At 40.2% G+C, this 23,557-nt stretch overlaps 4 protein-coding genes across 14 annotated transcripts in view; 3 read left to right on the top strand and 1 right to left on the bottom strand.

The window, feature by feature from the left end:
• Window positions 1–1,510: 1,510 nt before the first annotated feature.
• Window positions 1,511–11,027, bottom strand: LOC6583487 (cilia- and flagella-associated protein 410). 9 transcript variants are annotated; one of them, XM_032731185.2, is made up of 11 exons: window positions 10,849–11,027; window positions 9,735–9,842; window positions 8,448–8,513; window positions 5,023–5,196; window positions 4,622–4,961; window positions 4,370–4,549; window positions 3,355–3,429; window positions 2,512–2,607; window positions 2,153–2,403; window positions 1,997–2,090; window positions 1,511–1,927 (listed from the first exon to the last, which is right to left on the bottom strand). In XM_032731185.2, the coding sequence occupies exons 2-11, from the start codon at window positions 9,812–9,814 to the stop codon at window positions 1,814–1,816; spliced, it is 1,470 nt and encodes a 489-aa protein (XP_032587076.1). In that variant the 5' UTR covers window positions 9,815–9,842; window positions 10,849–11,027; the 3' UTR covers window positions 1,511–1,813. The 9 variants fall into 9 exon arrangements, with proteins under 9 accessions (XP_032587076.1, XP_032587075.1, XP_032587074.1 ...); XM_032731184.2 differs by lacking the exon at window positions 10,849–11,027 and adding an exon at window positions 10,674–10,842; XM_032731183.2 differs by lacking the exon at window positions 10,849–11,027 and adding an exon at window positions 10,531–10,842.
• A 463-nt stretch (window positions 11,028–11,490) lies between these two features.
• LOC6583488 (unc-112-related protein) lies at window positions 11,491–14,990 on the top strand. Of its 2 annotated transcripts, none has more exons than XM_015162883.3 (3): window positions 11,491–11,667; window positions 11,755–12,165; window positions 12,232–14,990. In XM_015162883.3, the coding sequence occupies exon 3, from the start codon at window positions 12,318–12,320 to the stop codon at window positions 14,460–14,462; it is 2,145 nt and encodes a 714-aa protein (XP_015018369.1). In that variant the 5' UTR covers window positions 11,491–11,667; window positions 11,755–12,165; window positions 12,232–12,317; the 3' UTR covers window positions 14,463–14,990. The 2 variants fall into 2 exon arrangements, with proteins under 2 accessions (XP_015018369.1, XP_002009156.1); XM_002009120.4 differs by having other exon boundaries at window positions 11,755–12,161.
• A 676-nt stretch (window positions 14,991–15,666) lies between these two features.
• On the top strand, window positions 15,667–17,294 carry LOC6583489 (DNA-directed RNA polymerase III subunit RPC5). The gene is made up of 2 exons (XM_002009121.4): window positions 15,667–16,860; window positions 16,928–17,294. The coding sequence occupies exons 1-2, from the start codon at window positions 15,766–15,768 to the stop codon at window positions 17,273–17,275; spliced, it is 1,443 nt and encodes a 480-aa protein (XP_002009157.1). The 5' UTR covers window positions 15,667–15,765; the 3' UTR covers window positions 17,276–17,294.
• A 476-nt stretch (window positions 17,295–17,770) lies between these two features.
• Window positions 17,771–23,557, top strand: part of LOC6583490 (IQ motif and SEC7 domain-containing protein 1) — a 39,003-nt gene continuing 33,216 nt past the window's right edge. For both annotated transcript variants that reach the window (XM_002009122.4, XM_015162886.3), the window contains exon 1: window positions 17,771–18,508. In XM_002009122.4, coding sequence (XP_002009158.2) covers window positions 18,180–18,508 — 329 coding nt within the window. In that variant the 5' untranslated portion in view covers window positions 17,771–18,179. The remainder of the gene's footprint in view (window positions 18,509–23,557) is intronic.

Genomic DNA, 23,557 nt, shown 5'->3' on the forward strand with positions numbered 1-23,557 from the left:
TCAGAGCACATTTGTTTAAGATTTACTGCGGCTTCAATATATAAATGTGTAGCAAGTTAATATAGAAAAACAAAACATTATAAATATTCAATATATTCAAGTACATAATATTGTACTTAACTTTGATGTATATGTATATGTATTAGGCGTTGCTTTTCTGCCATGAACACAACGGCCGAAGAAATAACATAATGAGTTACACGCTAACTCAAAATAATAAAAGAATAATAACAAAAATAATACATTTACCAAACAAACATCATCATCAATTACAAAAAATAATAAGAAATATTTGATGTTTTGTTTCTTGTAATTGGCATAGAATTGTTGTCAGAGCGTAACATCAGCAACAGCAGATATAACAAATTAACTAACTAAAACAAATACTTAGCAGCACTAAAATAACTAAATAACAGTAACACGCATCAGCTTATGTAGGCTAGGCAAAACTCCAGCAAATGTAAAACAACCATAACAAAAAGCTTACCAGAGAAACCAAATACATACATTTATAACCGAGTACTACTGAACACCCCTACATAAAAGTCAAATATAAATATATTATGTGTTATATGTTGTAAAGCCCCTCTAAAAGTATGTGTTTTATTTGTAAAATGGTAATTGGGAATAAGTGTTGGAATGTATATAAATATCTTATATACTATAATATATGAAGTGAATTGAAACGAACTCATTGTTTCCATTCAAAGAAAGCATTGCGATTCCTTATAATTTAGATCATCTAGATTATGTTCAAAGTGGTTGGTGTCTAAATAGGTTGTATTGAAAATGCGTTGTATGTATTGGATGTACGTACCTCGTTTTACATTGCTTTATCGTTTTTGTGCTGAGCTAAAAAACTGGATTTCAGCTCAGACACACACCTCTCAAAATATTACACTGCTTGTAAGAGGCATTCAAAGCAAGCAGTATAAGCATTGATTCATTCCAAACGCTATATATGTATTTAACTGCTTCTTATAGAATAACAAAGAGGCAGTTCAATGAAACAAATTAAATTTAGTTTTGCTTGTTAATTATTTATTAATTTCATACGCATTTTTATAAAAGAAAATAGACTTAAAGTGGACGAGTTTGTATAAGAATTAGTGTTAAATTGTTGTGTACAAATATTCAACAACAAAGGTTTGGCAAGCTTCAAAAGCCCGGCCCATAATTATCATGAGTTAAGCATTTCAACTAATTTATAAAAAACAAGGAAGATTGTATTGTGTTGTGCTGGACGCCTTAGACGTTATATGTTTTTCTTGTTAAGTACAAAATAAGGCTAGTGTGGCTAGTATATTAATTATCCCAATCTCTGTGCTTTGTTTTCTTACTTTGCTAATTCATTAACACAACTGCAATGTCGAGTGTAAAATAAAACAAAAACAAGTTAAGAACTTAAATACACTAGAATAACGATCAAATTAGTTGTACATATAGAACGTTGAGAGCGTATAAATTCTTGGGTTAGTTTACACAATTCGTATTAATTATCATATGCATATTCTACGTACGTCATATATCTCACGTATATCATATATTTCATTTAGAAAAGTTGCAGCTTATCGATGCTTATAAAAGTTAACAATTATTACAGTTACAATTGGCAAGTATTGTTTAAACATTTTTGTAATTCATTAAATTGATAAGTTAAAAAATTTCGAGTCGTGTTACTGAGTGTCTTTTTTTCTGGTCTTTAAATTAAAAAAAAAATTACCAACTGTCCCTCTGACGCGGTTTCCTTTGCGGATCTTGTAGACCCTTAAGAATATTAGCTAATCGACATGCGATTAGACACACGTTTTCATCATTCCCCTGCCAGTTCGTCAATGCGACAGCGCACGGCGTGCTCCAAAACCTCCAGACTGCCGTAATCCAGCTCCTTGACCAGGCACAAAGTGGCGGATAGTAGATTCGAGTTCTGCGAAAGCAAATAAATAACCTTGTATTAGTCGACTATCTCAATGAGATATCGTAAGAAGTTACTCACTCGATTGACGGGCCGTCGATGACAACCCCCAAAATGATTCAGTACGGAGGCAGAAACGGTACTAACCGTATCACTGTAGCGACCTTCGGGTCGTCTGAATCGTAGAAAGTGTTGATTAAAACTGAACGACTCGGATTGGATTATCAGGTTGCTTACCTAGGTCTCGACCGATCATCGACCTCCCATTCGCCTCCATTCTCTCGCGCACTTCCATTCCTGTAAGCGTAACGCTCTCCAGCCGTTTCGGGACCGGCGCTGCGTCGCTGTGGATAGTGCAGCTGCACTTGGCTACCATAGGGATTGTGATGCACCTGCGGTGGCTGTTGATGCTCCTCCCACTCCGTCAAATCCGTTTGACTGTGCCGATAGTGCGCTGGATAGCTGGGCCTATCCGACTGATAGTATTCCTATGGCAGAAGCAGAAAAATGACATAATTAAAAAGCATTAACAACATTCAACTCCCCAACTTCATCAATCGTTAACCATTCAGCTGTCTTTTAATAGCGATTTTTACCTTCATCGAGTGCGTCGACATGCTGGGCGGCAGGGGCGCTGGGCGCGTCTCTCTGTAGCCAACATGCGGACTCTCCTGATCAGAACCCGGCGAATGCTAATCGTTGTTGTGTTGGTTAGTGTCGTGGAGCGTTTGTTTTTAGTTTATTTTATGGGAGAGGAGCACAAAAAAGACGTTAGTTGTGTTGTCTGCCATTTCAATACCAGACCATTTTAGATCTCGAAATGCTGAGCTTGTTGCTGTTCCCAAGCACTGTGAGCGCTACAAAAACATTGGATCTCCAAAAATGTGCCGAGGGTCTATTTACTGGACGGGGCCAAACCCCTTTTTATTTCCAGCTCTTCTAACTTTGCTTGTTGAATACATAATGACCTATTTTTTTATCAGTTAGCTTTTGGTTTTGCTGCTTCTGCGGTAATTATGTTTCTCGTCTCGGTTTCAGTTTCCCTCAGCTGCTCGACGCGCGATGTTCGCTCAAAGTCAAACGCTGCTGTTGTGCCACGACTTAACCCAGATACCCCAGCCCAGCCCAAGCCCCCGCCTAACAATGGGTCCCACTAGCCGACTAGCTGAGGAACCTTAACCATGCCACTGCTACATCGCGTGACTCGTTCACGCGTAACACGCCGCCCAATAGGGCTATGAGAGGCGGGCGATGGGCGTCGGGTGGGGCCTCAAGTGTGACGTGTCCACGCCCAAATATATACAAAATGCAAATAAAAGAAAATCCAACTAACTCTACATTGACTAGGCCCGGCAACAACAAGCTCATCATTTCTCATTTAATAAATGCTAAAACGGTTGGCTGATTTGTTTGGCTGCTTGGTAGTATGAGGATCTTACATCATATTGATGAAAGGAAGTGCGTTGCTCTTTAGTTATGGTGTTATATTTGGGCGATGGCGGGTGTGCGGGTTCCTGGGAAATATCAAAGAATATGGAATGCCAAATATTTGTTAGTATTAGTACTAAATTCTCCACACGGACTGAAAACATATCAATTTTAGTAGACAACGGTTATTTTCGCTCTTATAGATAGATTAGTCTACAACAAAACAACAAATCGAGGTCTTACCTAAATTGGCTAATAGCTAATATAATGACATGTTTCTTCTATGATATTCAACCAATTTAGGCAAAGCTTTTGAATGTTGCTTTTACGTATATATTTTATCACATATTTTATACCCTGAACACCCTGAAAATGAGAACTTGAGGTACATTTTTTTTAAAGTATGTAACAGACAAAAAGAGGTGCAGCAGACCCTACGAAGTAGATGTACTGATTAGGACAATTAGCTCTATCCGGCTATCCGTCCTTAAGCTTGAACGCATCGATGTCATGACACATAAATCATACAGACTTGAAATTAAAAGTCCCTGCAAAGCTCGCGCAAATTAAAAGTCGATAACTATTCCCATTTAAATCGATTGAAACGTTATCAATTATACAATTATTTCTCGCACAACTTATGAAGCAAGTCCCCAAATTTTGTGTTTAGTTGTGTTATATTTCGGAGCCGAATATTACAAAATCCTTTAAATTAAACATTAGTTTACATAATCAATATCTTAATGTGTTTGGATGTTTTATAAATTATGAATTATTCAATAGACTATATAGACTAAGTTCATATGAAACTCTTTTTTTCTTTCTACAAGTCTGTTATTGTGAGTACTATATTCACACGGTGTCGTATTGCCAACTTATAACTCATTAGGCAATAAAAGTTATAATATAAATATACTATCGGTCATTCCCTTAAACACTCCGTTTATTAAACACCTCCCTCTCAACCACGACACTCAATTAGTACAGGTCATAAACAGGTTGAACTAACGCATTGCGTTCATTTACCTTTGTGGGTGTTGGGGGCATTGAGTTTTGCAATTGATTGCTATATAAATCGCTGACATTATTCGCCCCGTTATTCGTTCCATCGGAGTTATTGGCAAGTGGGCTTGCTAACTGTGGCGGCTTGTTAGTAATTAGGATAGAAAAATGTGCTTTGTTAAATGACGAGCAGCAATGACATTCCTAATTAGCGGGCGTGGGTGTGTGAATGAACTGAGAGATAGATAGACCAAGACAGAAAGAGAGGTTAGTTACCTCTTTTAAGGGACTCGAACTGCCCCTGTGCGACAGTTGTGGTGGCTGCTGCTGCGGAGATGACTGTTGCTGTCGCGGTGATTGCTGTGGATAGCCCTGTTGATGCTGCTGTTGCTGTTGTTGTTGCTGTATCTGCTGAGGCGAGGAGCGCTGCAGTTGCGGCTGCTGTTGGGGGTGCGGGTGCTGCTGCTGTTTTGGCTCATACGCATCCTCATAGACGTCATCGTCGGCCTGCTGAGGGCCGGTGTTGCGTATGGCTGCTTCGAGCTCCTCCGGAGTCACCTCCACATTATCCAGTTTCTTTAGGTTGGGCAAGGCGCGTAACACAATCGAGCGATAACTGCAAAATATCGATTTAGTATTCATATATAAGACGTATATAATAACATAATAATTCTTACTTGGGCCCAGCCCTCTCACAGCATGGATTCTCCTCTAGCCAGAGATATTTGAGCGCTGGTAAGTTTTGTAGATAACCAATTTCATTGATATTTTGTATATTGTTTTTACGTAAATACAGCTCCTGTAGTTTTGTGCAGTCTTCAAAGGGTGCCAAGGTGGATATTTTGTTGACGCTACAATAAATTGAATATTGAGAATATTGATGTTTACTTCTTCGCATAAAATATAAAATATAAATACATATATAGTATGTTTCCTATAGATGGATTTATACTTTAAATTTCAATTATTTATAAATACATATTTAATTTTAATAATTTAGGTCATACCCTAAATTGAAGTAAAATTTATTTCAGCTTAGATCTCTTTATAAATCTCATATACACCGCGATACATACTGTAGTTTAACATCAAATTCTGTCCATAAATATTTGAAAATTTTTGCTGATACTGGTCATATGTAACATAAATATATGCCTTCAAGGTTTCTCGCTAGCACCGTAATATACAGTTCACGATTATTGAACTCCTTATATCTTTATAAATTTCCTCAATTTAAGCGTTGATATTATTTATGTGACCTCTTTTGTTTCAGTGTACCATATCGAGTGACAAAGGAAGCTCCGCTTAAATGCCATGAATCATATGAAAGTTATGCAAAGACGGCGACTACACAAAAGATACAAAAGATTTGGTACCCCAGCAGCTGCTGCTGCGCGAGGTCAATAACTCCACAAATTCAACTTTCTTCGAGACATTCTTAATGCTACCTAACTGTAGGCTGTTCAGAGAACACATTATATTGAGCCACAGCACAGCGTGAAGCGTCGCCCCGCCGTCATTGATAGCGTCCCAGTCATCATCTCTCTTGGCTAGGTTGTCGGCGTCTAGGTCAGTTTGTAATTTTTCATTGCTAATGCTCTGGCAGCTCGTAGCTCTTTCAATGTTAATTACTATGAAATTGTCGATTTGGTAGAGGTCTGAGTTTTCTATCTTTCTTTTCAGATAAGATAAGAATGTTCGCTGTCTGATGTTTTGCAGAGGTTTCGGTAGCTATGGGTGCCAAAGCACCCAGAACGTATATGTATATAAAAATAAAACTGCAGCAGACGCTTCTAAACTTAGATGCAATACCTATGCGGATCGTAAATGGCACACGGGTGCATTGCCATGGCAAGATATATTTTGGAGTCTCTGCGATTTCAACCAACTATTAATAGACTCGGAAAGTGGCACACGATAGGCCAAAGGGAAACCACAATACGAAATACTGAGCTAATATGCATAGTTAGTGCCACATTAGCGAGAGTTATCAATTTCGTTCAAGGTTGCCACTTGGATTTCAAGTGGAGCGGGCCAAACTATTAACGGAGCTCAGCCAACAACACGCAATGCAAATCAATACAAAATTTTTATGTTCACATTATTATACCCTGTACCAAATTAAAATGGGAAATCAGGACTTAATAGTTTTGTTCACATTTGTGTCACTGGGAAAAGGCCTGTATTCCTATAAAGCATATAAAGTTCTCAGCGTATGCTGATCTAGTCAACTACAATCGCGTCAATCTCAAAACATTTAAGAGCTACCGACTTATTAATTTATTGTAAGTCTGTCTAAAGCATGCGCATATATTATGTTTGTTTCAAATTAGCTCCTTTTTAATGTTAGGAATCATAAGCCTTATCGAAACGCTATGTATTAGAAATACCCTAACATTTTTGTATTACTTTTCTAAATTTTGGATACCGGCTCAAATAAAATCGAGAATTAGCCTTAGTTTTTTAAGCGTCAACACTATAATAATCGTTAATTCTTTTTATTTCAGTGTTATCGATTTAAACCCTTATCGAACTACAGTCATTCAATTATATTTAATATGTTTAATAACACAGATAGTGCGAGGTTAAAGTTATCTCTTAGTCTGGCACACTCGACTGGAACTTTCTGTGTTCTTCTTGCAGAAAGAAATCTAAGCATGCAACCCGGCAAACAAATAATGCTCGCACCATATTCCCATGTGGGGGCCAAACAGTTGATTTATGGATTCAGAGGCGAGCTGCCAACAACCCACGACCCTCGCCTTGGCCAGCTCAATAATCTGCAACAACTTTCAACTCCACAAATGGCAAACAATGTGGGCATAACAGAAAATATGTTAAGCCTTTGCTCAGTGACGTGAAACCAAAAGGGTTTACTACTTAAATGCAACGAAAGCCCATTCAGACACAAATGGGGCTGTTGATATTTATTACCCAGGGTCGGGTTTATGGCGTGCGCCAAGTATTGCCGTATCTATTGACTCATTTCTGTGGTAACTGTTCTTTGATAAGGTAAAGTAGGTTACTACAAAAAGCTTTTAAAGACCTATGAATATTGAATAATTTTTCATTGAGATATAAAGGCAGTAGATATGCGACGGATATTATAATGTATTTCAAAAGATTCTGGAACGTTAACGTATGTTCTGTTTATTGCTTAAAGAGCTCTGATAGTATTCTATATATGACACGAATGTGCTTCGCACTCATTGCATGTCCTGCTTACAGACTAACAAAAACGCCATCTGTTCGACACAAGTTTATGACAAAGCCTTGCTTGGCCAAGTTCTTATAAGGCGATGCACAGCTAATAAATACATTATAAGAGTTCAGATATGCGTTTGCTGTTTTGCAACAATATGTTGTCCATATGACAGTCAGTTTGGCATGCAAATCGATCGAAACGACCTTGACAATCAAAAACATTGATGTTTGCCTTAAAAGGCCGCAATCTACAAGGTAGCAGAGAGCAATAGAGGAAAACTTCAAGATACTTGGCATAATCATCACCTACATGCAAGCACCAGTATCTGTGTTAAGTGCCGCGGTATCTGTGTGAGAGCTTATTGTATCTCGTAGCTCGTAGCTCGCAGCTCGTATCTCGCATTTATTTGTAGCAGCAAACGTTGCCCTTGCCCCCACGCACACAGCTCGGGCGAATGTGTTGGGCCTTTACTGGACCCACAGAGTTAAAGTTGCTGTTGCCAATTTTGGTGCTCCCACGACTTTTGTTATGCTTCATATTGTTGTAGTTGCTGTTGCTTTCTGCATTAATTACGCGCTTGAGCGTGCCAAAGTTTTTTTTTCGCTTGCTTGCGGCTGTTGATGATGCCGTCGCCTCTCGCTGTGCGAATGACATCATTTGAGCACAAGTATCTGACAGATACAAACTTATGCCCAGATTAGCTTTCTCTCTCTCTCTCTCTCTGTTTCTCATTTCTCATTCTAGCTTTTCCACCCACTATGTGCAGATTTGACTAACATGGCAAGCGTCTAATTGAATTTCAAAATCTATCAAGGCACTGTGCAGGAAATGAGCGTAACGCTCCTCTAATCTATAACTGAGTCGAATTGGATACAATTTAAGATACGTTTGACTTACCTAAGCGCCAAAACTTCAACACCGTGCATTCGCTTAATTATATTGACATCGGTGAGATCACTGCCCCTAAAAAGACAAGAAACAAAATATAGAAAGATTATAGATTGCGTGGCTTAGAATGAAAAAATAAGGATTATTATTGATTAATGGTTTTTTAAAGCACTAATATATGTATAATATGATAGTAATAATATCTTTTGATATTTGTTCGCTGATATACTTTATTATTACATCTATTGTTTATTGCGTATATTTATAAATAGTATATATGTACGTAGTAGAATATAAAACATACTATTAATTACTGTTGTGCAGATATAATATGTTATATTATTATTTGTATAGTATATAGTATAGTAATATATGCAATATAATAAAATAAAGTAGGAAATTATGTTAACAACTCAACACCTGAAACTAAAGATATAGAGATATAAAACCTTTTATGTTCTGACTGATCCTTTTCCATAAGATATTTTATTAAATTTACGCTAAGGTACTTTAAGCAAACAACAAAAAAGTTTAAGTACTGAATCAATATTAACTACATAGCATAAAAAAGAAATTGATTTAGCTCATGATAATTAAATAATTATTTGACAAATAGGAAATCATTTTATTTTCCCTATGGATAATTTCAATTCGAATATTCTGAGGATAATGTAATGTAAAAGTAATTTTAACGACTGCGCTTGCATTAAAAAAAATTGTTATTTTAAATTAAATTTGATTTCGTTCGTAATCGCATTTATTTGATGCTGTTTTATATAGAACCAAGTTTCTGTCGTAAATAATAATAAGAAATATAATAAACAATAATAATAATAATGTCTCAAATCACAAATTTACCCTCGCTCGTAAATTTCCTTTAATATTTAAATTTACATAATGTTGACATTTAAGCACCCGGACAACCCAATAAACTCTAAGATGCACTTGCAAAAGAACTGTTTCGAATGGCTGCTGCTCACAGCAGGCAAATCCTTCAAGTGCTTTCCTAGCTGGAGCAGGAAAAGGCTTCAAAGCTCTTAGACGTTTTCAGCCGCCCTGCTCTGGCATAGATAGGCAGCCAGAAAGCCGGGTAGGCAGGCAAGTGGACAACTTGGGTTAAACTGGTTGCTAGTGCTGGCAATTGAGGGATTTGGGTCAGTCAGGCTGACTGACTGACTGAGTGCGACTGGCGTAGTGAAAGCGGCAAGTGGGCAGAGATCTGGCAGAGATCTCGACAGAGATCACTGGGCTGGGCTTTCACTCCAAAGCCAATAACAAATAGTTCACTTAACTTACCAGCAATTGAGTTTTTTAATAAGACCCAGGTCCGATTGCTTGGCACGGGCAATCACCATTTCCTCAGTTAAGCGCGACATTTTAACAATTCAACTCAATATTTGGTCACTAAATAGAAACAAGATATTTGTATATGTGTAACTATTATTTCGGCACAATGGATGCAGCAAACAGGTGTGTCCCGGTCTGTATTTTAATGTGTAAACTTTTTCTAGTTTTCTATTATGTTGTACGACTATGTTTGTATATTATTGTTTGTGCACTGTTTGTACGTGTATTGGTATTTAATCCGATTCGCGGTGTTTTTGTTTTTGTGTGTTTTGCTGCTTGCTGTTCTGTTTGTTTGACAACGAAAGGTGAACTAGAAACGCGTACAACAGGTTACTGCGATAACTGTTGTTATTGGAATCACGCGTAGGCGTAGTGCAATGCAATCGCTATCATCGAGCAGTCAGTCACAAGCGCTTTAACCTGGGGCCGCTACACTCTATAGGCCCGCACCGTTTGCTGCCAGAGAGCTGGAACTGCGCTGGCGTAACTCACACGGATGACTAAGCGCTGTTGCTGTTATTTCTATAGTTGTTTGCTGTTGTTGTTGTCTTTGTTGTTTTATCGTATTGCAGCGGCTGTTGCGCGTTTTTTTAAACTATTAACGTAATTCACTTTTCCAGTCGTTCACTCTGTTTCTACCTCTCTTTCTCTTTCCCTACCGCTCACTATTTTCCAACTTTTACTAATGAAATTAGCCGTTTCGTTTATATATACACCATATGCACGTATGTATATATAAATTTACATGTAAATAATGTTTATATGATATTTTGCACTACTATTTCGAGAAAAAACTTATAATTTTGTGTTGATTCGCATCGTTTGGATCGATTTTTCGTCTGTCAAACACACAATACGAAGTCGAAAAATTAAAAAATCACTATATACTTCTGATGTTTCAGTTGTTTGTGCTACGTTTGAGATTTATTATTTGATTGGACTGTATACGCTATCTTTGATTCATGGCTTGCGTTTTCACGTTGTTTTAAGAAAGATTTTTCTGATTTTCCATGCACAATTTTCCTAGCTGGCTGTTCACATATACTGGCACACACACACTCACATACACACGCTCGCCCATGCAATGGCGCGCTCGTTTACAGGTATTCGTATTGACTATCAACGTATGTGTGAGCGAGATAGGGTACGGGCGCGTACTCAAGTCGGCGTTCAGCTATCTGAGAGACAATTTCTGCAGTACGTGCGCTCGAATAGACAGCGCCGCAACGACTGGCGCTTTGGGGCTGAACGGGAGCTTTCATTGTGTTTGTTTACGAATTCTGTGTGAAAGGCAGAGCACGTTGGCAAGTGTGCGTGCAGTGTCAATGGCAGTCGTTGCCATGGACCTTAGCATCCGTATAAATGTACTCCTTCAAAGTTATATTATATTTATTCAGTCATAAACTTTGAATTTTTAAAATTATAATTCCACACCTTACTGTAGAATAACTTACTGTCAGTTCGTTAAAAGTATTTATGCAACTAAGTCCGCGCAGGGTTGTTGAATGTTATCGATATATCGATGCACAATATGAGTTGGCAATATATATTTAAGATTTTTACATAAATCATTAAAAAAAAGAATATATGGGAATTATTTTAAGATTTTAAGATTTTATGAATAATTTCGGTAAACGTATGTATTTGCTGTAAACAATACTATCGTCATGATCATCAATAAATGTACAATCGATAACAAGTACTTGCTCGACTCTAGCAACAGACGAAGCCTGATGACGAACGTGAAAAATCATCTAAAAATAAATTTACGCTATTAAACGTCGCATTGTAGATGCTGGGCAAATACGAATGGCCAAATATAATTTGTATATAGTCAAATAAACAAGCCAAAGAAAAACATACACATTAGCAGAAACAAGTTGTAAGCGAAATCAACCAAAAACACGTCGCGTCGTCGCTGCTTCGTGCTGATTTATTTATGAATTAATTTCTCTCTCTATCTCGTTAGAGCTGCTGGCGTTTTGGCTTTGTTCACATTCGCTCGTAGCCGCCGCCGTCGCAGTCGCAGTCGCTCGTATGTGTGTGGAATTTTGCAGCATTCATTAGTATTTGTTGTGCCGTGGGACGACAACGACGTCTCCACCTCCTCGGAAAGAACGCTAACGATAACCTTGAGCGCTTATTGCGACGAGGGAACTAACAAAGACAACCATAACATCAACGATTGAGCCCCGTTGAGTAGTGAGAGCTTTCATTAGAAGTGGAGCTGTAACAGAACGAGTGCTGGTAGCTGTCTGTGCGAGCCAAAGCAAATATCTGGGCGAGATAAGGGCACCAGCAGCGAAACCATTCGCGTTCGCTTATGTGTATATTGCAAAAGCAGCTCGCATATTGGATAGAAGGCAGAGACAGAGCGTATGTATGTAGATTACGTCATCGATAGAGCGAATTTAAAAATCAAATTATTGCTTCTATTCATTTCTAGCTTGTGGCCCAATCGCTCATTTGCTAGTGCTTGTGCCTCGTATATGTGTGTTGGCAATACGCCCAAAATAGGAAAACAGTGGCACGATGATTCATGTGGGCGAGAACACCTGGAACCTGCGGATATTCATCACAGATCTGCAGGTGGAGAAAACGTTGCGTGTGCGCGGTGACCAGCATATTGGCGGCGTCATGCTGCAGCTGGTCGATCCGGAAATGCCCAAGGATTGGTCCGATCATGCGCTCTGGTGGCCAGCCAAAAACATCTGGCTAACGCGCACGCGCTCTACCCTCGACCAGGCTGGCGTTCAATCCGATTCATTTCTACACTTCACGCCCATGCACAAGACTCTGCGTGTCCAGATGCCTGACCTTCGCTATCTGGATTGCCGTGTCAATTTCTCAATCAAAACATTTGGCGCCGTAGTAAATCTCTGCAAGGAGCTGGACATACGCTATCCGGAAGAACTTTCATTTTGCAAGCCTCTCGAGCCAGAGCATTTAAAGAAGAACTTCTCCAAGCTACCGCAAAAGATGATACCCGTTGCGGAGGCCAATGGCACCGCCTATCTGCATCCTGCGCCAGACACCAACTCATTTGTGCCCATCACAAATGCCTATAATGGAAGCAATGGTAGCTTGGACAGGTCACATGGAAACGGAAATCTTTTGTGCGCTCCAGTATCGCCGTATGCAACGACGCCCCGGCGAGCGACCACTGCACCAGGCACACCTATCAGCTCGCCCACTGGCACCTGGTGGCACAACAACAGCCACAATGGCTACGTCGCCTATGACTCGGGCTCTATCTTTGGTGAATTGCAGGAGAATTTGTCCGTCTCCCCACGCTCTCCCAGCCCCGATGTGCGCGCTCGCCTTGTGCGGCCCAAGTCGTTGGTGCAGAAGGCCCGCATGAATGTCGGCTGGCTGGACTCCTCGCTGTCGATCATGGAGCAAGGTGTGCGCGAATTCGATACGCTCTGTCTGCGATTCAAGTACTATACGTTCTTTGATCTAAATCCGAAGTACGATCAGGTGCGCATCAACCAGCTGTACGAGCAGGCCAAATGGTCGATACTCAACGAGGAGCTGGACTGCACCGAGGAGGAGACACTGATGTTTGCCGCGCTGCAATTTCAGATCAATCATCAAACAGATCTGCATCCGCACGGCACTGATTCCGGCATTGAGTCGTCCAGCCAAGAGAACGACGCCGACGACGACATTGATTCGGCCCTGAACGAGCTGCAAATCACCCTGGAGGGCCCCAGCTCGGGCAGCGATGCTGGCAACATAACACGAATCCCCGAACTATCCGACTACTTGCGCTTCCTGAAGCCACAGGTGTTCACGCTGAGGGGCTACAAGCGCTACTTCTTCACGTACCGCGACCTGCAGCTGCACCTCTACAAATCACAAGAGGACACGCGTCGCGGTGCCCCCAGCATCACAATCAATCTGCGTGGCTGCGAGGTGACGCCCGATGTGCATTTAGCCCAGGGCAAGTTTGGCATACGGCTGGAGGTCCCAGCGGGACCTAAAAGCCCCAATACCGAATACTGGGTGCGCTGTGAGAACGAGGAGCAATATGCCAAATGGATGGCCGCCTGTCGCCTGGCCGCCAAGGGACGTTCGCTGGCCGACAGCAGCTACGAGAGCGAGGTAAACAGCATACGCTCGCTGCTCCAAATGCAGAAGCCGCAGGCACAGGCGGCGCCTTTGAATATCAATCCGCGCGCAGTGGACGCCAATGATTATCTGTCGCCCAAAATGCTGCGCAAGCTGTCCGGCAAGGCCGTGCAGCGAATTCTGGAAGCACACGCCAATGTGCGCCAGCTGCAGCTGATGGAGGCCAAGCTGAAGTACATTCAGGCGTGGCAATCGCTGCCCGACTTCGGCGTCACGCTCTTTGTCATCAAATTCGATGGCCACAAAAAGGAGGAGCTGCTGGGCGTGGCGCACAACCGCATCATGCGCATGGACTTGAATACGGGCGATCATCTGATGACCTGGCGCTACAACACAATGAAAGCCTGGAACGTAAACTGGGGTATCAAGTGCATGATGATTCAGTTCCACGACGAGAACGTTGTCTTCTCTTGCCTGTCCGCCGACTGCAAGGTGGTGCACGAGTTCATTGGCGGCTACATCTTCATGTCGATGCGCTCCAAAGAAAGTAACCAGACACTTAACGAGGAGATGTTCCACAAGCTGACAGGCGGCTGGTCATAAGATGGATCAGAATGATCCTCGTCCTAAAAGTGCCAAGCACAAATTTTGCATGCTTAAAAAAATTCGATTTGAATTAATTAATTAACATGTGTGTGTGTACGTATATGTATGTGTAAATGTTATGTGCCCAATAGATCGACCTTTCTATTGGGCGCTATTGTCCAACGTTAATGCCCCTAGACTAATATGTAATATCTATTTAACAGAGTGCCTGTTGTGCCTTGAAATACGAATCAATTTTAATTTTCTACCGACATGTCCAAGTCAAGTCCGCGTATTCTGTGTGTCTACTAAACAGAAAGTGTGTTAATGTACCTCGTTATCAGTGTATGTATTTTTCAGCGTAGTTAAAAAATGTGTGGAAAGATAATTCGTTTGTCGACCAGCTAATCGGAGTTTTGTACTAGTTTTTGGGTGTTTTTTATTTTTTGTCATGAAAACACTTTGAGTGGCCTTGCAAATGCCTTGCAAACTAACCAGAAATTTTATATATTGTATATTTATTAAACAAATTAATAAGCAAATAAATTATTTTTTATGTTTTTATGATCATACAAAATGTGGTTACTGTACTCTGCTATATGTATAGAGCATATAAAGCCATAAAGCTGTTTCCAAGCAGATAGCAGCTGGAAATTTGAGCTGCGATTACTCATCGAGGGGCGTGCTTCCACTCCGAGTCGCAAGTCCCTGTTGATGCAACCGAGTTTATTATAAAGCCAGCTATTGTTAATATTATTTCAATTGAATTGATAAGCGCGTAGTCGCCACCGGCAACGTACGACTCATTGGAATGGAAAATATTTGCACATCAGCTGCCGTACATACATATGTACATACATACATATATGTATTTATATCTTTAAATGAATTGTGGGATTGTGTTAAAAACCCAACTGCCGTATGAGAACAACTAGTCAGAGTAGAAAGGTCACATATGCACTGTAAATTTGAATCAGCTTCAATTTAATTCAATTAAATGTGAAGTGTAACATCGTCTGGGTTTTAATGCCCAAAAGAGGCAAGTAGATGAACACCTTGATTGGACATGTTAAAGTGTTGCAATTGCGCGGGCAATATACTGATGTTGGGTAATCAATCAATCGAATGTGTATTATCGACAGACCTATCGATAAGACTATCGCAAGCACGGTGCAGTATATTACTAGTATATTGAGGGCTTATTTTTAATGGCGACTAGTATTTACGTGGTATCAATACTTGGTCATTCTGCCAACAACGCCGCATGATTCGTGCCCTGCAGGCAAAGTAAAACAATTGAAAGTATTAAATCCTAAGTGGAATGGACGTTGAGGATGATCCCATTGTGGAGGAGATCCCAGTATTTCTATCAAAGAATTTGCAGGACAACCTATACCTATTTCAATACCCCACAAAAACCGAGCTACTAAATAACGATAATGCCGTCGTCGTCAACTGCTGTGTGAAGCCGTTTACACAGGAAGTCAAAGTAGATTTCGGTCTGAACATTGAGTCTAAACACTTTGATCGCTTCAAAGGTGAACAATTCGCGGTAGCCGCCGATGGCAAGAACAACCTCGCCAATGCCACACTTAAAGGCTCTGAGAGGCCCACGTTCAAGCGTGGCATCATGGATAAGCAGGCATTTACCAGCACGCGATCCCTGACAGACATCTCAAAATACGTAGTGGGCATTTACACAGACAAGGAAATGCACTTGTCACCACTGGCTAGTATTGTGCAATTGCGGCCCTCGCTCAACTACTTCGATAAGGAGGACAAGCGTCGCAAGGCGGAGCAAAAGGCCCAGTCGGAGGATCTGGATGATGAGGAGGTGGCGCAGCAAGTGACGGTCAAGTTTGCACGCGGCACTGGCGCTGGCGCCGCCGCAAAGAAGTCCAAGGAGCAGCGCGGCAGCTACGACAAATTCGTACAGCGAATCGTGGACGAGCCATGGTGCGAAAGCTATTGGCATGCGAGGGACACGCCCACAGCGGAGCTAGAACGGCAGAAGCTCTACAGCACTAACCATCAGTCCAATCAGTCGCTATCGTTGCCGCCCAGTGAGTATCTGTGCAAACTGCTGCCACACGACGAGCACGTGCAACAGGTGGACACGGCCAATGTGGTGCCCGTCTACAACAAGGCAATGTTGAAGACTTTACCTCTGCTAGATCAGCTGCGCGTGCTGCTTAAGGATGCCAAAATACTCTCGTTCTCTGACGTGCTGAACATCCTCACGGAGCACGTCGATCCGCATGTCAGCGCGGACAAGGTGCTGGCGCTGTTACCTCAAGTGGGAATCCTGCTGCACGGCAATTGGGTACCCAAGTCCGAGGTGGTCTATCCCGAAAAGATGCTATCACATGCCAATGGAGTCTCTGCAGAGCAAATGATACGTGCCCGGGATTACATAGTAGGTTACACAACGGAATATATATGCATAAACTTTTTGCAGAATATTTATATTTTTCTCTGGTTAGCTCTACAGATTCTCGCGTACTCCGTTCCTGTATCGTAATCAAGTGATGACCGCTACCCAGTTGCCCCCCGCTGAGACCTTGGATGTGTTGAGCACTGTGGCACGCGTTAATTCCACAAAGCGCTGGGAACTTCTCCTTCCGCCGGACAAGGAGTTTGAGCAAAAGCATGTAGAACTAGTTCAACGACAGGAGCTGCATTGGCGCGCCACGGAGCAGTCGTACAATGAAATGGATTGGGCTAAAGAGACGAAGCGCGTGCGCAAGCGCTCCACGCGAAAAAGCGAATCCCAACAACAAACCACTATGACGATGCCGCCTCCTGCAGCACACCTTTCTACAGAAGCGTAGCGTCAGTTCCAAATAAAATTAAAAAAAAAAGCAAAATAGTTGTTATTTATAGAAAGGGTCTAAATGAACTTATCCACCTTCAAAACTAGTTCCTTTGAGGCGCTTAGTTTCCGGGCTTAGTTGGAACTAGTTTATAGTAAATATATAACATTACCATTTTGAGTACAAAATATTTTTGGTTAACACGTTCTTTATTATTATAATTACCAATATAAAATATTACATTAAATAAAAATGAAATAAAGCTTCACAACAATCCTCATATTGAGAATTATTTGAACATACTCCTCTTTTTTAAAAAAAATCATTTAATATTTAAATGACAAACTTTACCGCCAATTTCAAGAATTAGAGATGGCAGTTTAACGATAGACCTAAAATATTTGGTGAATTAAATGGGAAGATTCAGTATTTTAATTGGTACATTTCGTATAAGAATCTGTATTTTTTTAAAAGTGTGGTTTTGGTCATGCTGCCTGCCGTATTCGTGTATTCGTTTTGATGTCCGAAGAGCAAATAGAACGTCGCTCGCGCATGTTATGAAAATCAAAAATTTAAAGAGTTGTCTTAACAGCACACGACACCACAAGTGCAACAATACATAATTTAAATCTAAATTGAAAAGCATTAGTTCTGTGAGTGTGCGCCAAGAGGAGAGCGCGAGTGGAAACTAAGTGAAATTCAAATCAAAGCACACTGCGGCGGCGTCGCTTTGCGTCGTGTTATTCCTTCGCTCGCCTTTTAATATTCAAAGTCGTTTTTGTTTTTCGTTTTTTTTTTTTTTACTGTGTTCCGATCGTATTCTCTCTTTCTCTCTTGGCCGCGAGTGCGTTTGCGTGGCGCGATGTTCTGTTCGAGTCCATGAAGTGCAGTCGCGTTTGTTTTCATCTATACAACTAAAACAATGTCGGAGGCCGAGCACAAGACCTTGTCCCCAAAGCGCAGCGAGCCTGACGCTCTGGAGGATCAGCAACTGAGCAATCAGCAACTGCTGCTGCACCAGACAACGCAGTCGTTGCTAATGGCCAGCTCCATGCTCTGTTCCGGTCCTGTGAACCCGCCCACACAAATCAAATTCAATGTCGAGGACTTGCTGCACGAGAACAAAGTGTTACAATCAAAGGTGAAGGAGCTGAGCATCGAGCGCGATCGCCTGCTCTGCCTGGTGGCCAATCTGCGCCTCGAGCTGGATATGGCTGAGCTGAAGCGCTTGCCACTCGAACTGGACGAAGGGTGAGTAGTGCCACGAGCAACTTAACTTGTTTCCTTCAAGACTCTCGGGTGGGGCAGGGGCAGGAGCAGGGGACTCTGAGTCAGCGTTGATGTGTCATGTCCTCCTGCCCAGCTGCACAAATAGGCTGCAGGGCTTAAAATGCTCTGCTTCTGTCTGGTTTTTGCAACCCCATTTCATGTGCAATTCTCAGTACTTCTTGCTACCTTTGCTACCTGTGTGCGCTCACAGTCCTGGCCAAAATATTGCACCAATCGAACCAGCGATCACACTTATTCAACTTTTTGCAACTCTAAGAAACTCTGACTCAACCGCAACCGCAGTTGAATTTTTGTTTTTGTTGATTCGTTATGTTTTCAGCTTACCTTTTAGGCTTATCGGACTCGCTACACCATTTGTTTGCATTGCTTCGTGTATGTGTGTGTGTCTGTCTGTGCGTAATTCCCACCTTATCTCCCGAACTCGCCTTGCTGATAAGCGTATCAACAACTAACGATAGGCGATAGATAAGTAGTCCAAAATGTATAACTTAATTTCTAACTTGGAATTCAACAGCGGAAATTCAATATCAAGTTTGGGGTAACAGCCATTGCTGAGAATTGAGCAGAGGCCAAGCCAAAAAGGCCTTAACATTGCCTTGACCTAATAATTACGAAAAGATCATAAATTGCTATGAGCTATAAATATGATTTACAGAACAGTAGAAGTCATGCATAAACTTGGGTTTAATGTCTTAAGAAAAGTTATTTTTCAATTAACAGGTTGCTAAGCAGCATAACTAGCATGATGTAATAATATATATAAATATAAATTTAGTATATTCTTATCTACTGTTTCATAACGGCACAAAATCGATTCGATTAAAATTTAAAAAAAATTAATGTTGCTTTGGTTTTCTTTTAAGTAGTTTTCATTTAAATAAAATTTTAATTCTTTGTTATTTGATATCAAAGACGATAATAATGGAGTTCCAATTAATATTTAAATATAGGCCTAAAATTGTACAGTTAAATGTACACGCCCATCAGTATGTGACGAAGGCAACAAAATGAAATCACAAACTGCCCGCACTTAATGCAATGGCAAACACGCAAAGTGCGCGAACGATAAAACGACACATATTGTCATTGAGATAGAGACACAGAATCAGATACAGATAGAGATACATTTACAGATATATTATATATTTATAGCCACTAACTACCATAGCGCAGGTTAATGGTTCGCTGTGAACCCGTTTATGGCTATTCAAATAAGCGCAAGTGTTTCAGCTGCTGCGCGGCACAGCGGCTCAGCGCAGTTCACTTATCGCTGCTCTCTAACTGTTGTTTTTCTAGCTACCCGCTTAACCTTAAGCTTGAGTCGATCTTCACAAAAGGTTCTTTTTCGGCGCTTGTTGAAATTTTTGCGTTGTTCACCTTCACAAAAGCGTTAAGCAAAACAAAAAATAATAAATTCTCAAGATGAAAACGTTGAAAATGCGCGGGCAGCTCAAATGAACTCGTTGTTGTTGTTTTAGTAGTAGTTGTTGTTGTAGTTGTTGTTGTTGCTGTTTTGACTGTATTTGCCTGTTGTCTGTTGGTCTTTTTGGTCAGCCAACACAAAACACAATGTCGTTGGCTTTTCGCTCAGTCCCGCTGTCAGTCCAACAACTCATTAGCCAAGTTATCATCATCTAATAAAGCAAACAGCAACAATAACAACAACAACAGCAGCAGAGCCTCTCGCACACTATTACAATTACAACGACAACTCGAGCTATGTCTGCTAGGGAAATGGCTGCATAAAACAGAAACAACAACAGCAACAAGCAATAGGAGACAGCAGCAGAAAAAGAAAAAAAAAGAAACACATTTGCCCATTTTAAAATGTCTGCTGAGTGCGATAATTAAGCGAGTTGGAGAGTCTATTAATTTCATACGCCCCTTTTCAACTGGCCAGAGGGACAGACAGACAGACAGAGGGGCGGAATAGTGGGAGAGATTGAGAATGAGCGATAGTTCGCAGAATATAGGGATAAATAGCGGGCTTTTTGACTATTTAATGGCTGTTTGCACTGCGGCCAGCTGCTAAATAGGCAAAGCTCAAAGCTTAGCTTAAGGTTAAACAACTGTGTCAAATAACGGGACAAAATGAGCTGTTAAATAAATATGTATATCAAAATTTTGCACTGCAAATACAAAGAGCGTTCATAAAAGGGGGAAATCAACTTCAAATTGAGCACGAATGTATATACATATATATATATATATATAGAAAATCAGACTGTTCTACGTATGTATGTAAAGTTTAAAAGGTATTCATTTATAGTGTACTTATAGTACTTATCTAGAAGCACCTTCATTTATATTCTTACCGTACGCCAATGACGATATATTTACGTAACTGAATGCTTTCGCATACATACATACGATTGCTGTTAATATAAAATGGGTTTCAATATGTAATCAGAGTTAAATAAGCCCCGCGTTGCATGGCCAAGTTTTATTGTTTAAGAATATTTTAATATTTCCTATTAATTAAACAACGTTTAATAATATTTTTCATCAGTTATTCGGGAAGTAAAATGTCTTATTCAGCACTGTCATTTATTTTAATTATCATTTGAAACCTTTTGGCTATTTAGAATGCAATAAAAGTGTATTACAGAGTGCGTCATATCTAGATCTCTTGGTTGTTTAAGTGGTTTCTGTGTTCTCTTCATTTGCATGCAACATTTTGTGGTTGCTGCGAGCTGGACGGGCGGACAGTGCCTCCTAATTTCGTAACATGCGTGCTGCAAATGTTTTTTGTTTTTAATTAGAAGTTATGCTAAATGGACATGCAGTGCGTGGCTGGCATGTGGCGGGGGAGGGGCGCGCTGAGCTAAGCGGCAGCAGCAGTCTGGGGAGTCTGTGGGAGCCCTGGCTAGAAACAGACGGACCCCTTCAGCCGTTTTGACTAGATTATAAAACACATATGCATATGTATTTATTACGCATGCGATAAACAAAAACTTTTCACATGAGCTGCCCAAAGTTTTCAATTGAAAAATGAGATCATCCATCGAGCGGCGAGCGGCGAGCGGCGGCAGCAGAGCAGCAAAGAATAATAATTAAAATCACTTGGCAATATCATTTCTGAAATGTTTAATAAACAATGCCATTGGCGTCTGGGGTTGTTAAAATTGTTGTTGTTGTTGTTGTTGCTGCTGCTGTTGTTGTTGCTGTTGTTATTGCTATTCATGTGAGAATTTCACATGGCAAAAAGCGCTTTGGCAACCGCCAGCTTAAGTCTTCAGTCTTAACGGATTAGTTTTCGGACTACACAAAACACACAGTGTAATCAATTTGGTATTATTTGTTATTTCTTTTTTTGGCATGTTGAGCTCGAGCGGCTTTGACGATGATTGATGGCCATGTAAATTGAACTGCAACTGTAACTGTAACAGTTAGTATGTAAAAAAAAAAAAAGTGTCTCGTTATCGTTGTTACCAACTTCCGACTCGTGCCGCATTGGATTGTCAATTCATGGCTGGGCGGCCGTGGCAGTTGCTCAACTCATGCACCCAACATGGCCATAACATGGCAGCCTTTAGAGTATTTTCACGATCTGAGCAGCCCGTGTAGCCGCTTTCCATAGTTTTCTATGTGTGACCCCAAAAATGGCAAAGAGTCTACTCTGGCCTTATTTTGGGCAGATGAAATAAAAGAAGACACAATGTGGGATTTGCCTTTGATTTGTTTTTCTACTCGTGCGCGCTACGGAATAAGAGTATACTGGGTTGCTCGAGTGTATTGTCAAGTTGAATTGGCAGAGCGGTAAAATTTTGACAGGTGAGCTAATTGTGAAGTTCTTAATTATTATGGATTCAGCGAACATGAATGTCACTGAATGTATCTATAAGTTCCGACTGAAGAGTTTTATTGAAATGTATAGTAATGAAGCATGAGCGAGTATTACACAGTCGGTTATACCCGAAAGCAATAAATTTTATAAGGTGAAAAAGATTTAAATCAGCACAAATCACACAAACGCCCCATTGTTATGGGCATAAGTCCAATTTTAAAAGACATGTAAATGTCTAACGATGCTCCCTTTATAGAACGACTCAAAAGTTTTGATAGACATCATGTTAGAAATTTACAAAAATAATCAACAGTTTAAAAACAGTATTAATATAAATTATATGTTTATAAATGATAAAAATAAAATAAAATTATTAAAATTTTCTTGAGAAGCAAACTATGAGATTAAGATTAAGATTAAGAGACAGATTAAATAAAAATTAATTAAAACACAACAAAATAATAATCAACAGTATAACAATAATAATAAATAACAATATATTAATCTGCTTAAATAAATTTAAAATTGATTGAAAAATACAAAATAATGAAGGTTTTATAATTTTTTTTATTTTTTTAATTTTATTTAAGTTAGTTAAAGTCTGATGTAGTAGTGTAGTAGCATTAAAAAAAATAAGTTAAAAATTTCGTTGGTTTTGTTTCTATCACAAATCATATTGACGCTTGTGTATATCTGATTATGGTTATTTCTTAACTCTAACTGTCATTGGAGCAAAGAAAACGAAAGTTGAATTTGTGGCTCTATAGATCCATTTAAGTATAGTTCAATGTTTGCATCATCATCTCTTTTTATGGGCTGCTCTTAGTTTTTATACTCGTCTCCAGATAAGATAGTGTCTAATCTGAAATGTGAAATCCTACATATTGTTTTTTTGACTAATTCTATTTGTGGTGCTGTCTCGTGTGTCTTATCTCGACTATGTCGTTATGTTGTATGGTAATTGCTGGAGATCTTCTGGCTGGAGATCGTGGCTGCCAAGTGACGGGCACTTCCGCTCTGTTGCTGTTCCTGTTGCTTTTGCAATTCCAGTTGCACTCTCGCCTTTGGCAGCTGCATTAACTTTGTGGCAGTTTTTTATTTTCGCTCTTGGGGTCATTTGTTGGGGTGCGCGTGGCTCCACCCAAGCCGTCAATCAATTAACGACGCATCGGAGGGGAAGCCAAGCGAAAATTTGTTTCAAAACAGCAATTAATAAGATCTAT

This window comes from Drosophila mojavensis, unplaced genomic scaffold, assembly GCF_018153725.1.
Source record: "Drosophila mojavensis isolate 15081-1352.22 unplaced genomic scaffold, ASM1815372v1 contig_74, whole genome shotgun sequence".
Taxonomy (NCBI): Eukaryota; Metazoa; Arthropoda; class Insecta; order Diptera; family Drosophilidae; genus Drosophila; species Drosophila mojavensis.

Coding starts and splice junctions, on each gene's coding strand:
- LOC6583489 (XM_002009121.4), top strand. CDS start 15,766: ATGGACGTTGAGGATGATCCCATTGTGGAGGAGATCCCAGTATTTCTA. Junction 16,861..16,927: donor TACGTGCCCGGGATTACATA/GTAGGTTACACA, acceptor TTCTCTGGTTAG/CTCTACAGATTCTCGCGTAC.
- LOC6583488 (XM_015162883.3), top strand. CDS start 12,318: ATGATTCATGTGGGCGAGAACACCTGGAACCTGCGGATATTCATCACA.
- LOC6583487 (XM_032731185.2), bottom strand. CDS start 9,814: ATGTCGCGCTTAACTGAGGAAATGGTGATTGCCCGTGCCAAGCAATCG. Junction 3,430..4,369: donor TGCCCCCAACACCCACAAAG/GTAAATGAACGC, acceptor GATATTTCCCAG/GAACCCGCACACCCGCCATC. Junction 2,091..2,152: donor GATGATCGGTCGAGACCTAG/GTAAGCAACCTG, acceptor TCTACGATTCAG/ACGACCCGAAGGTCGCTACA.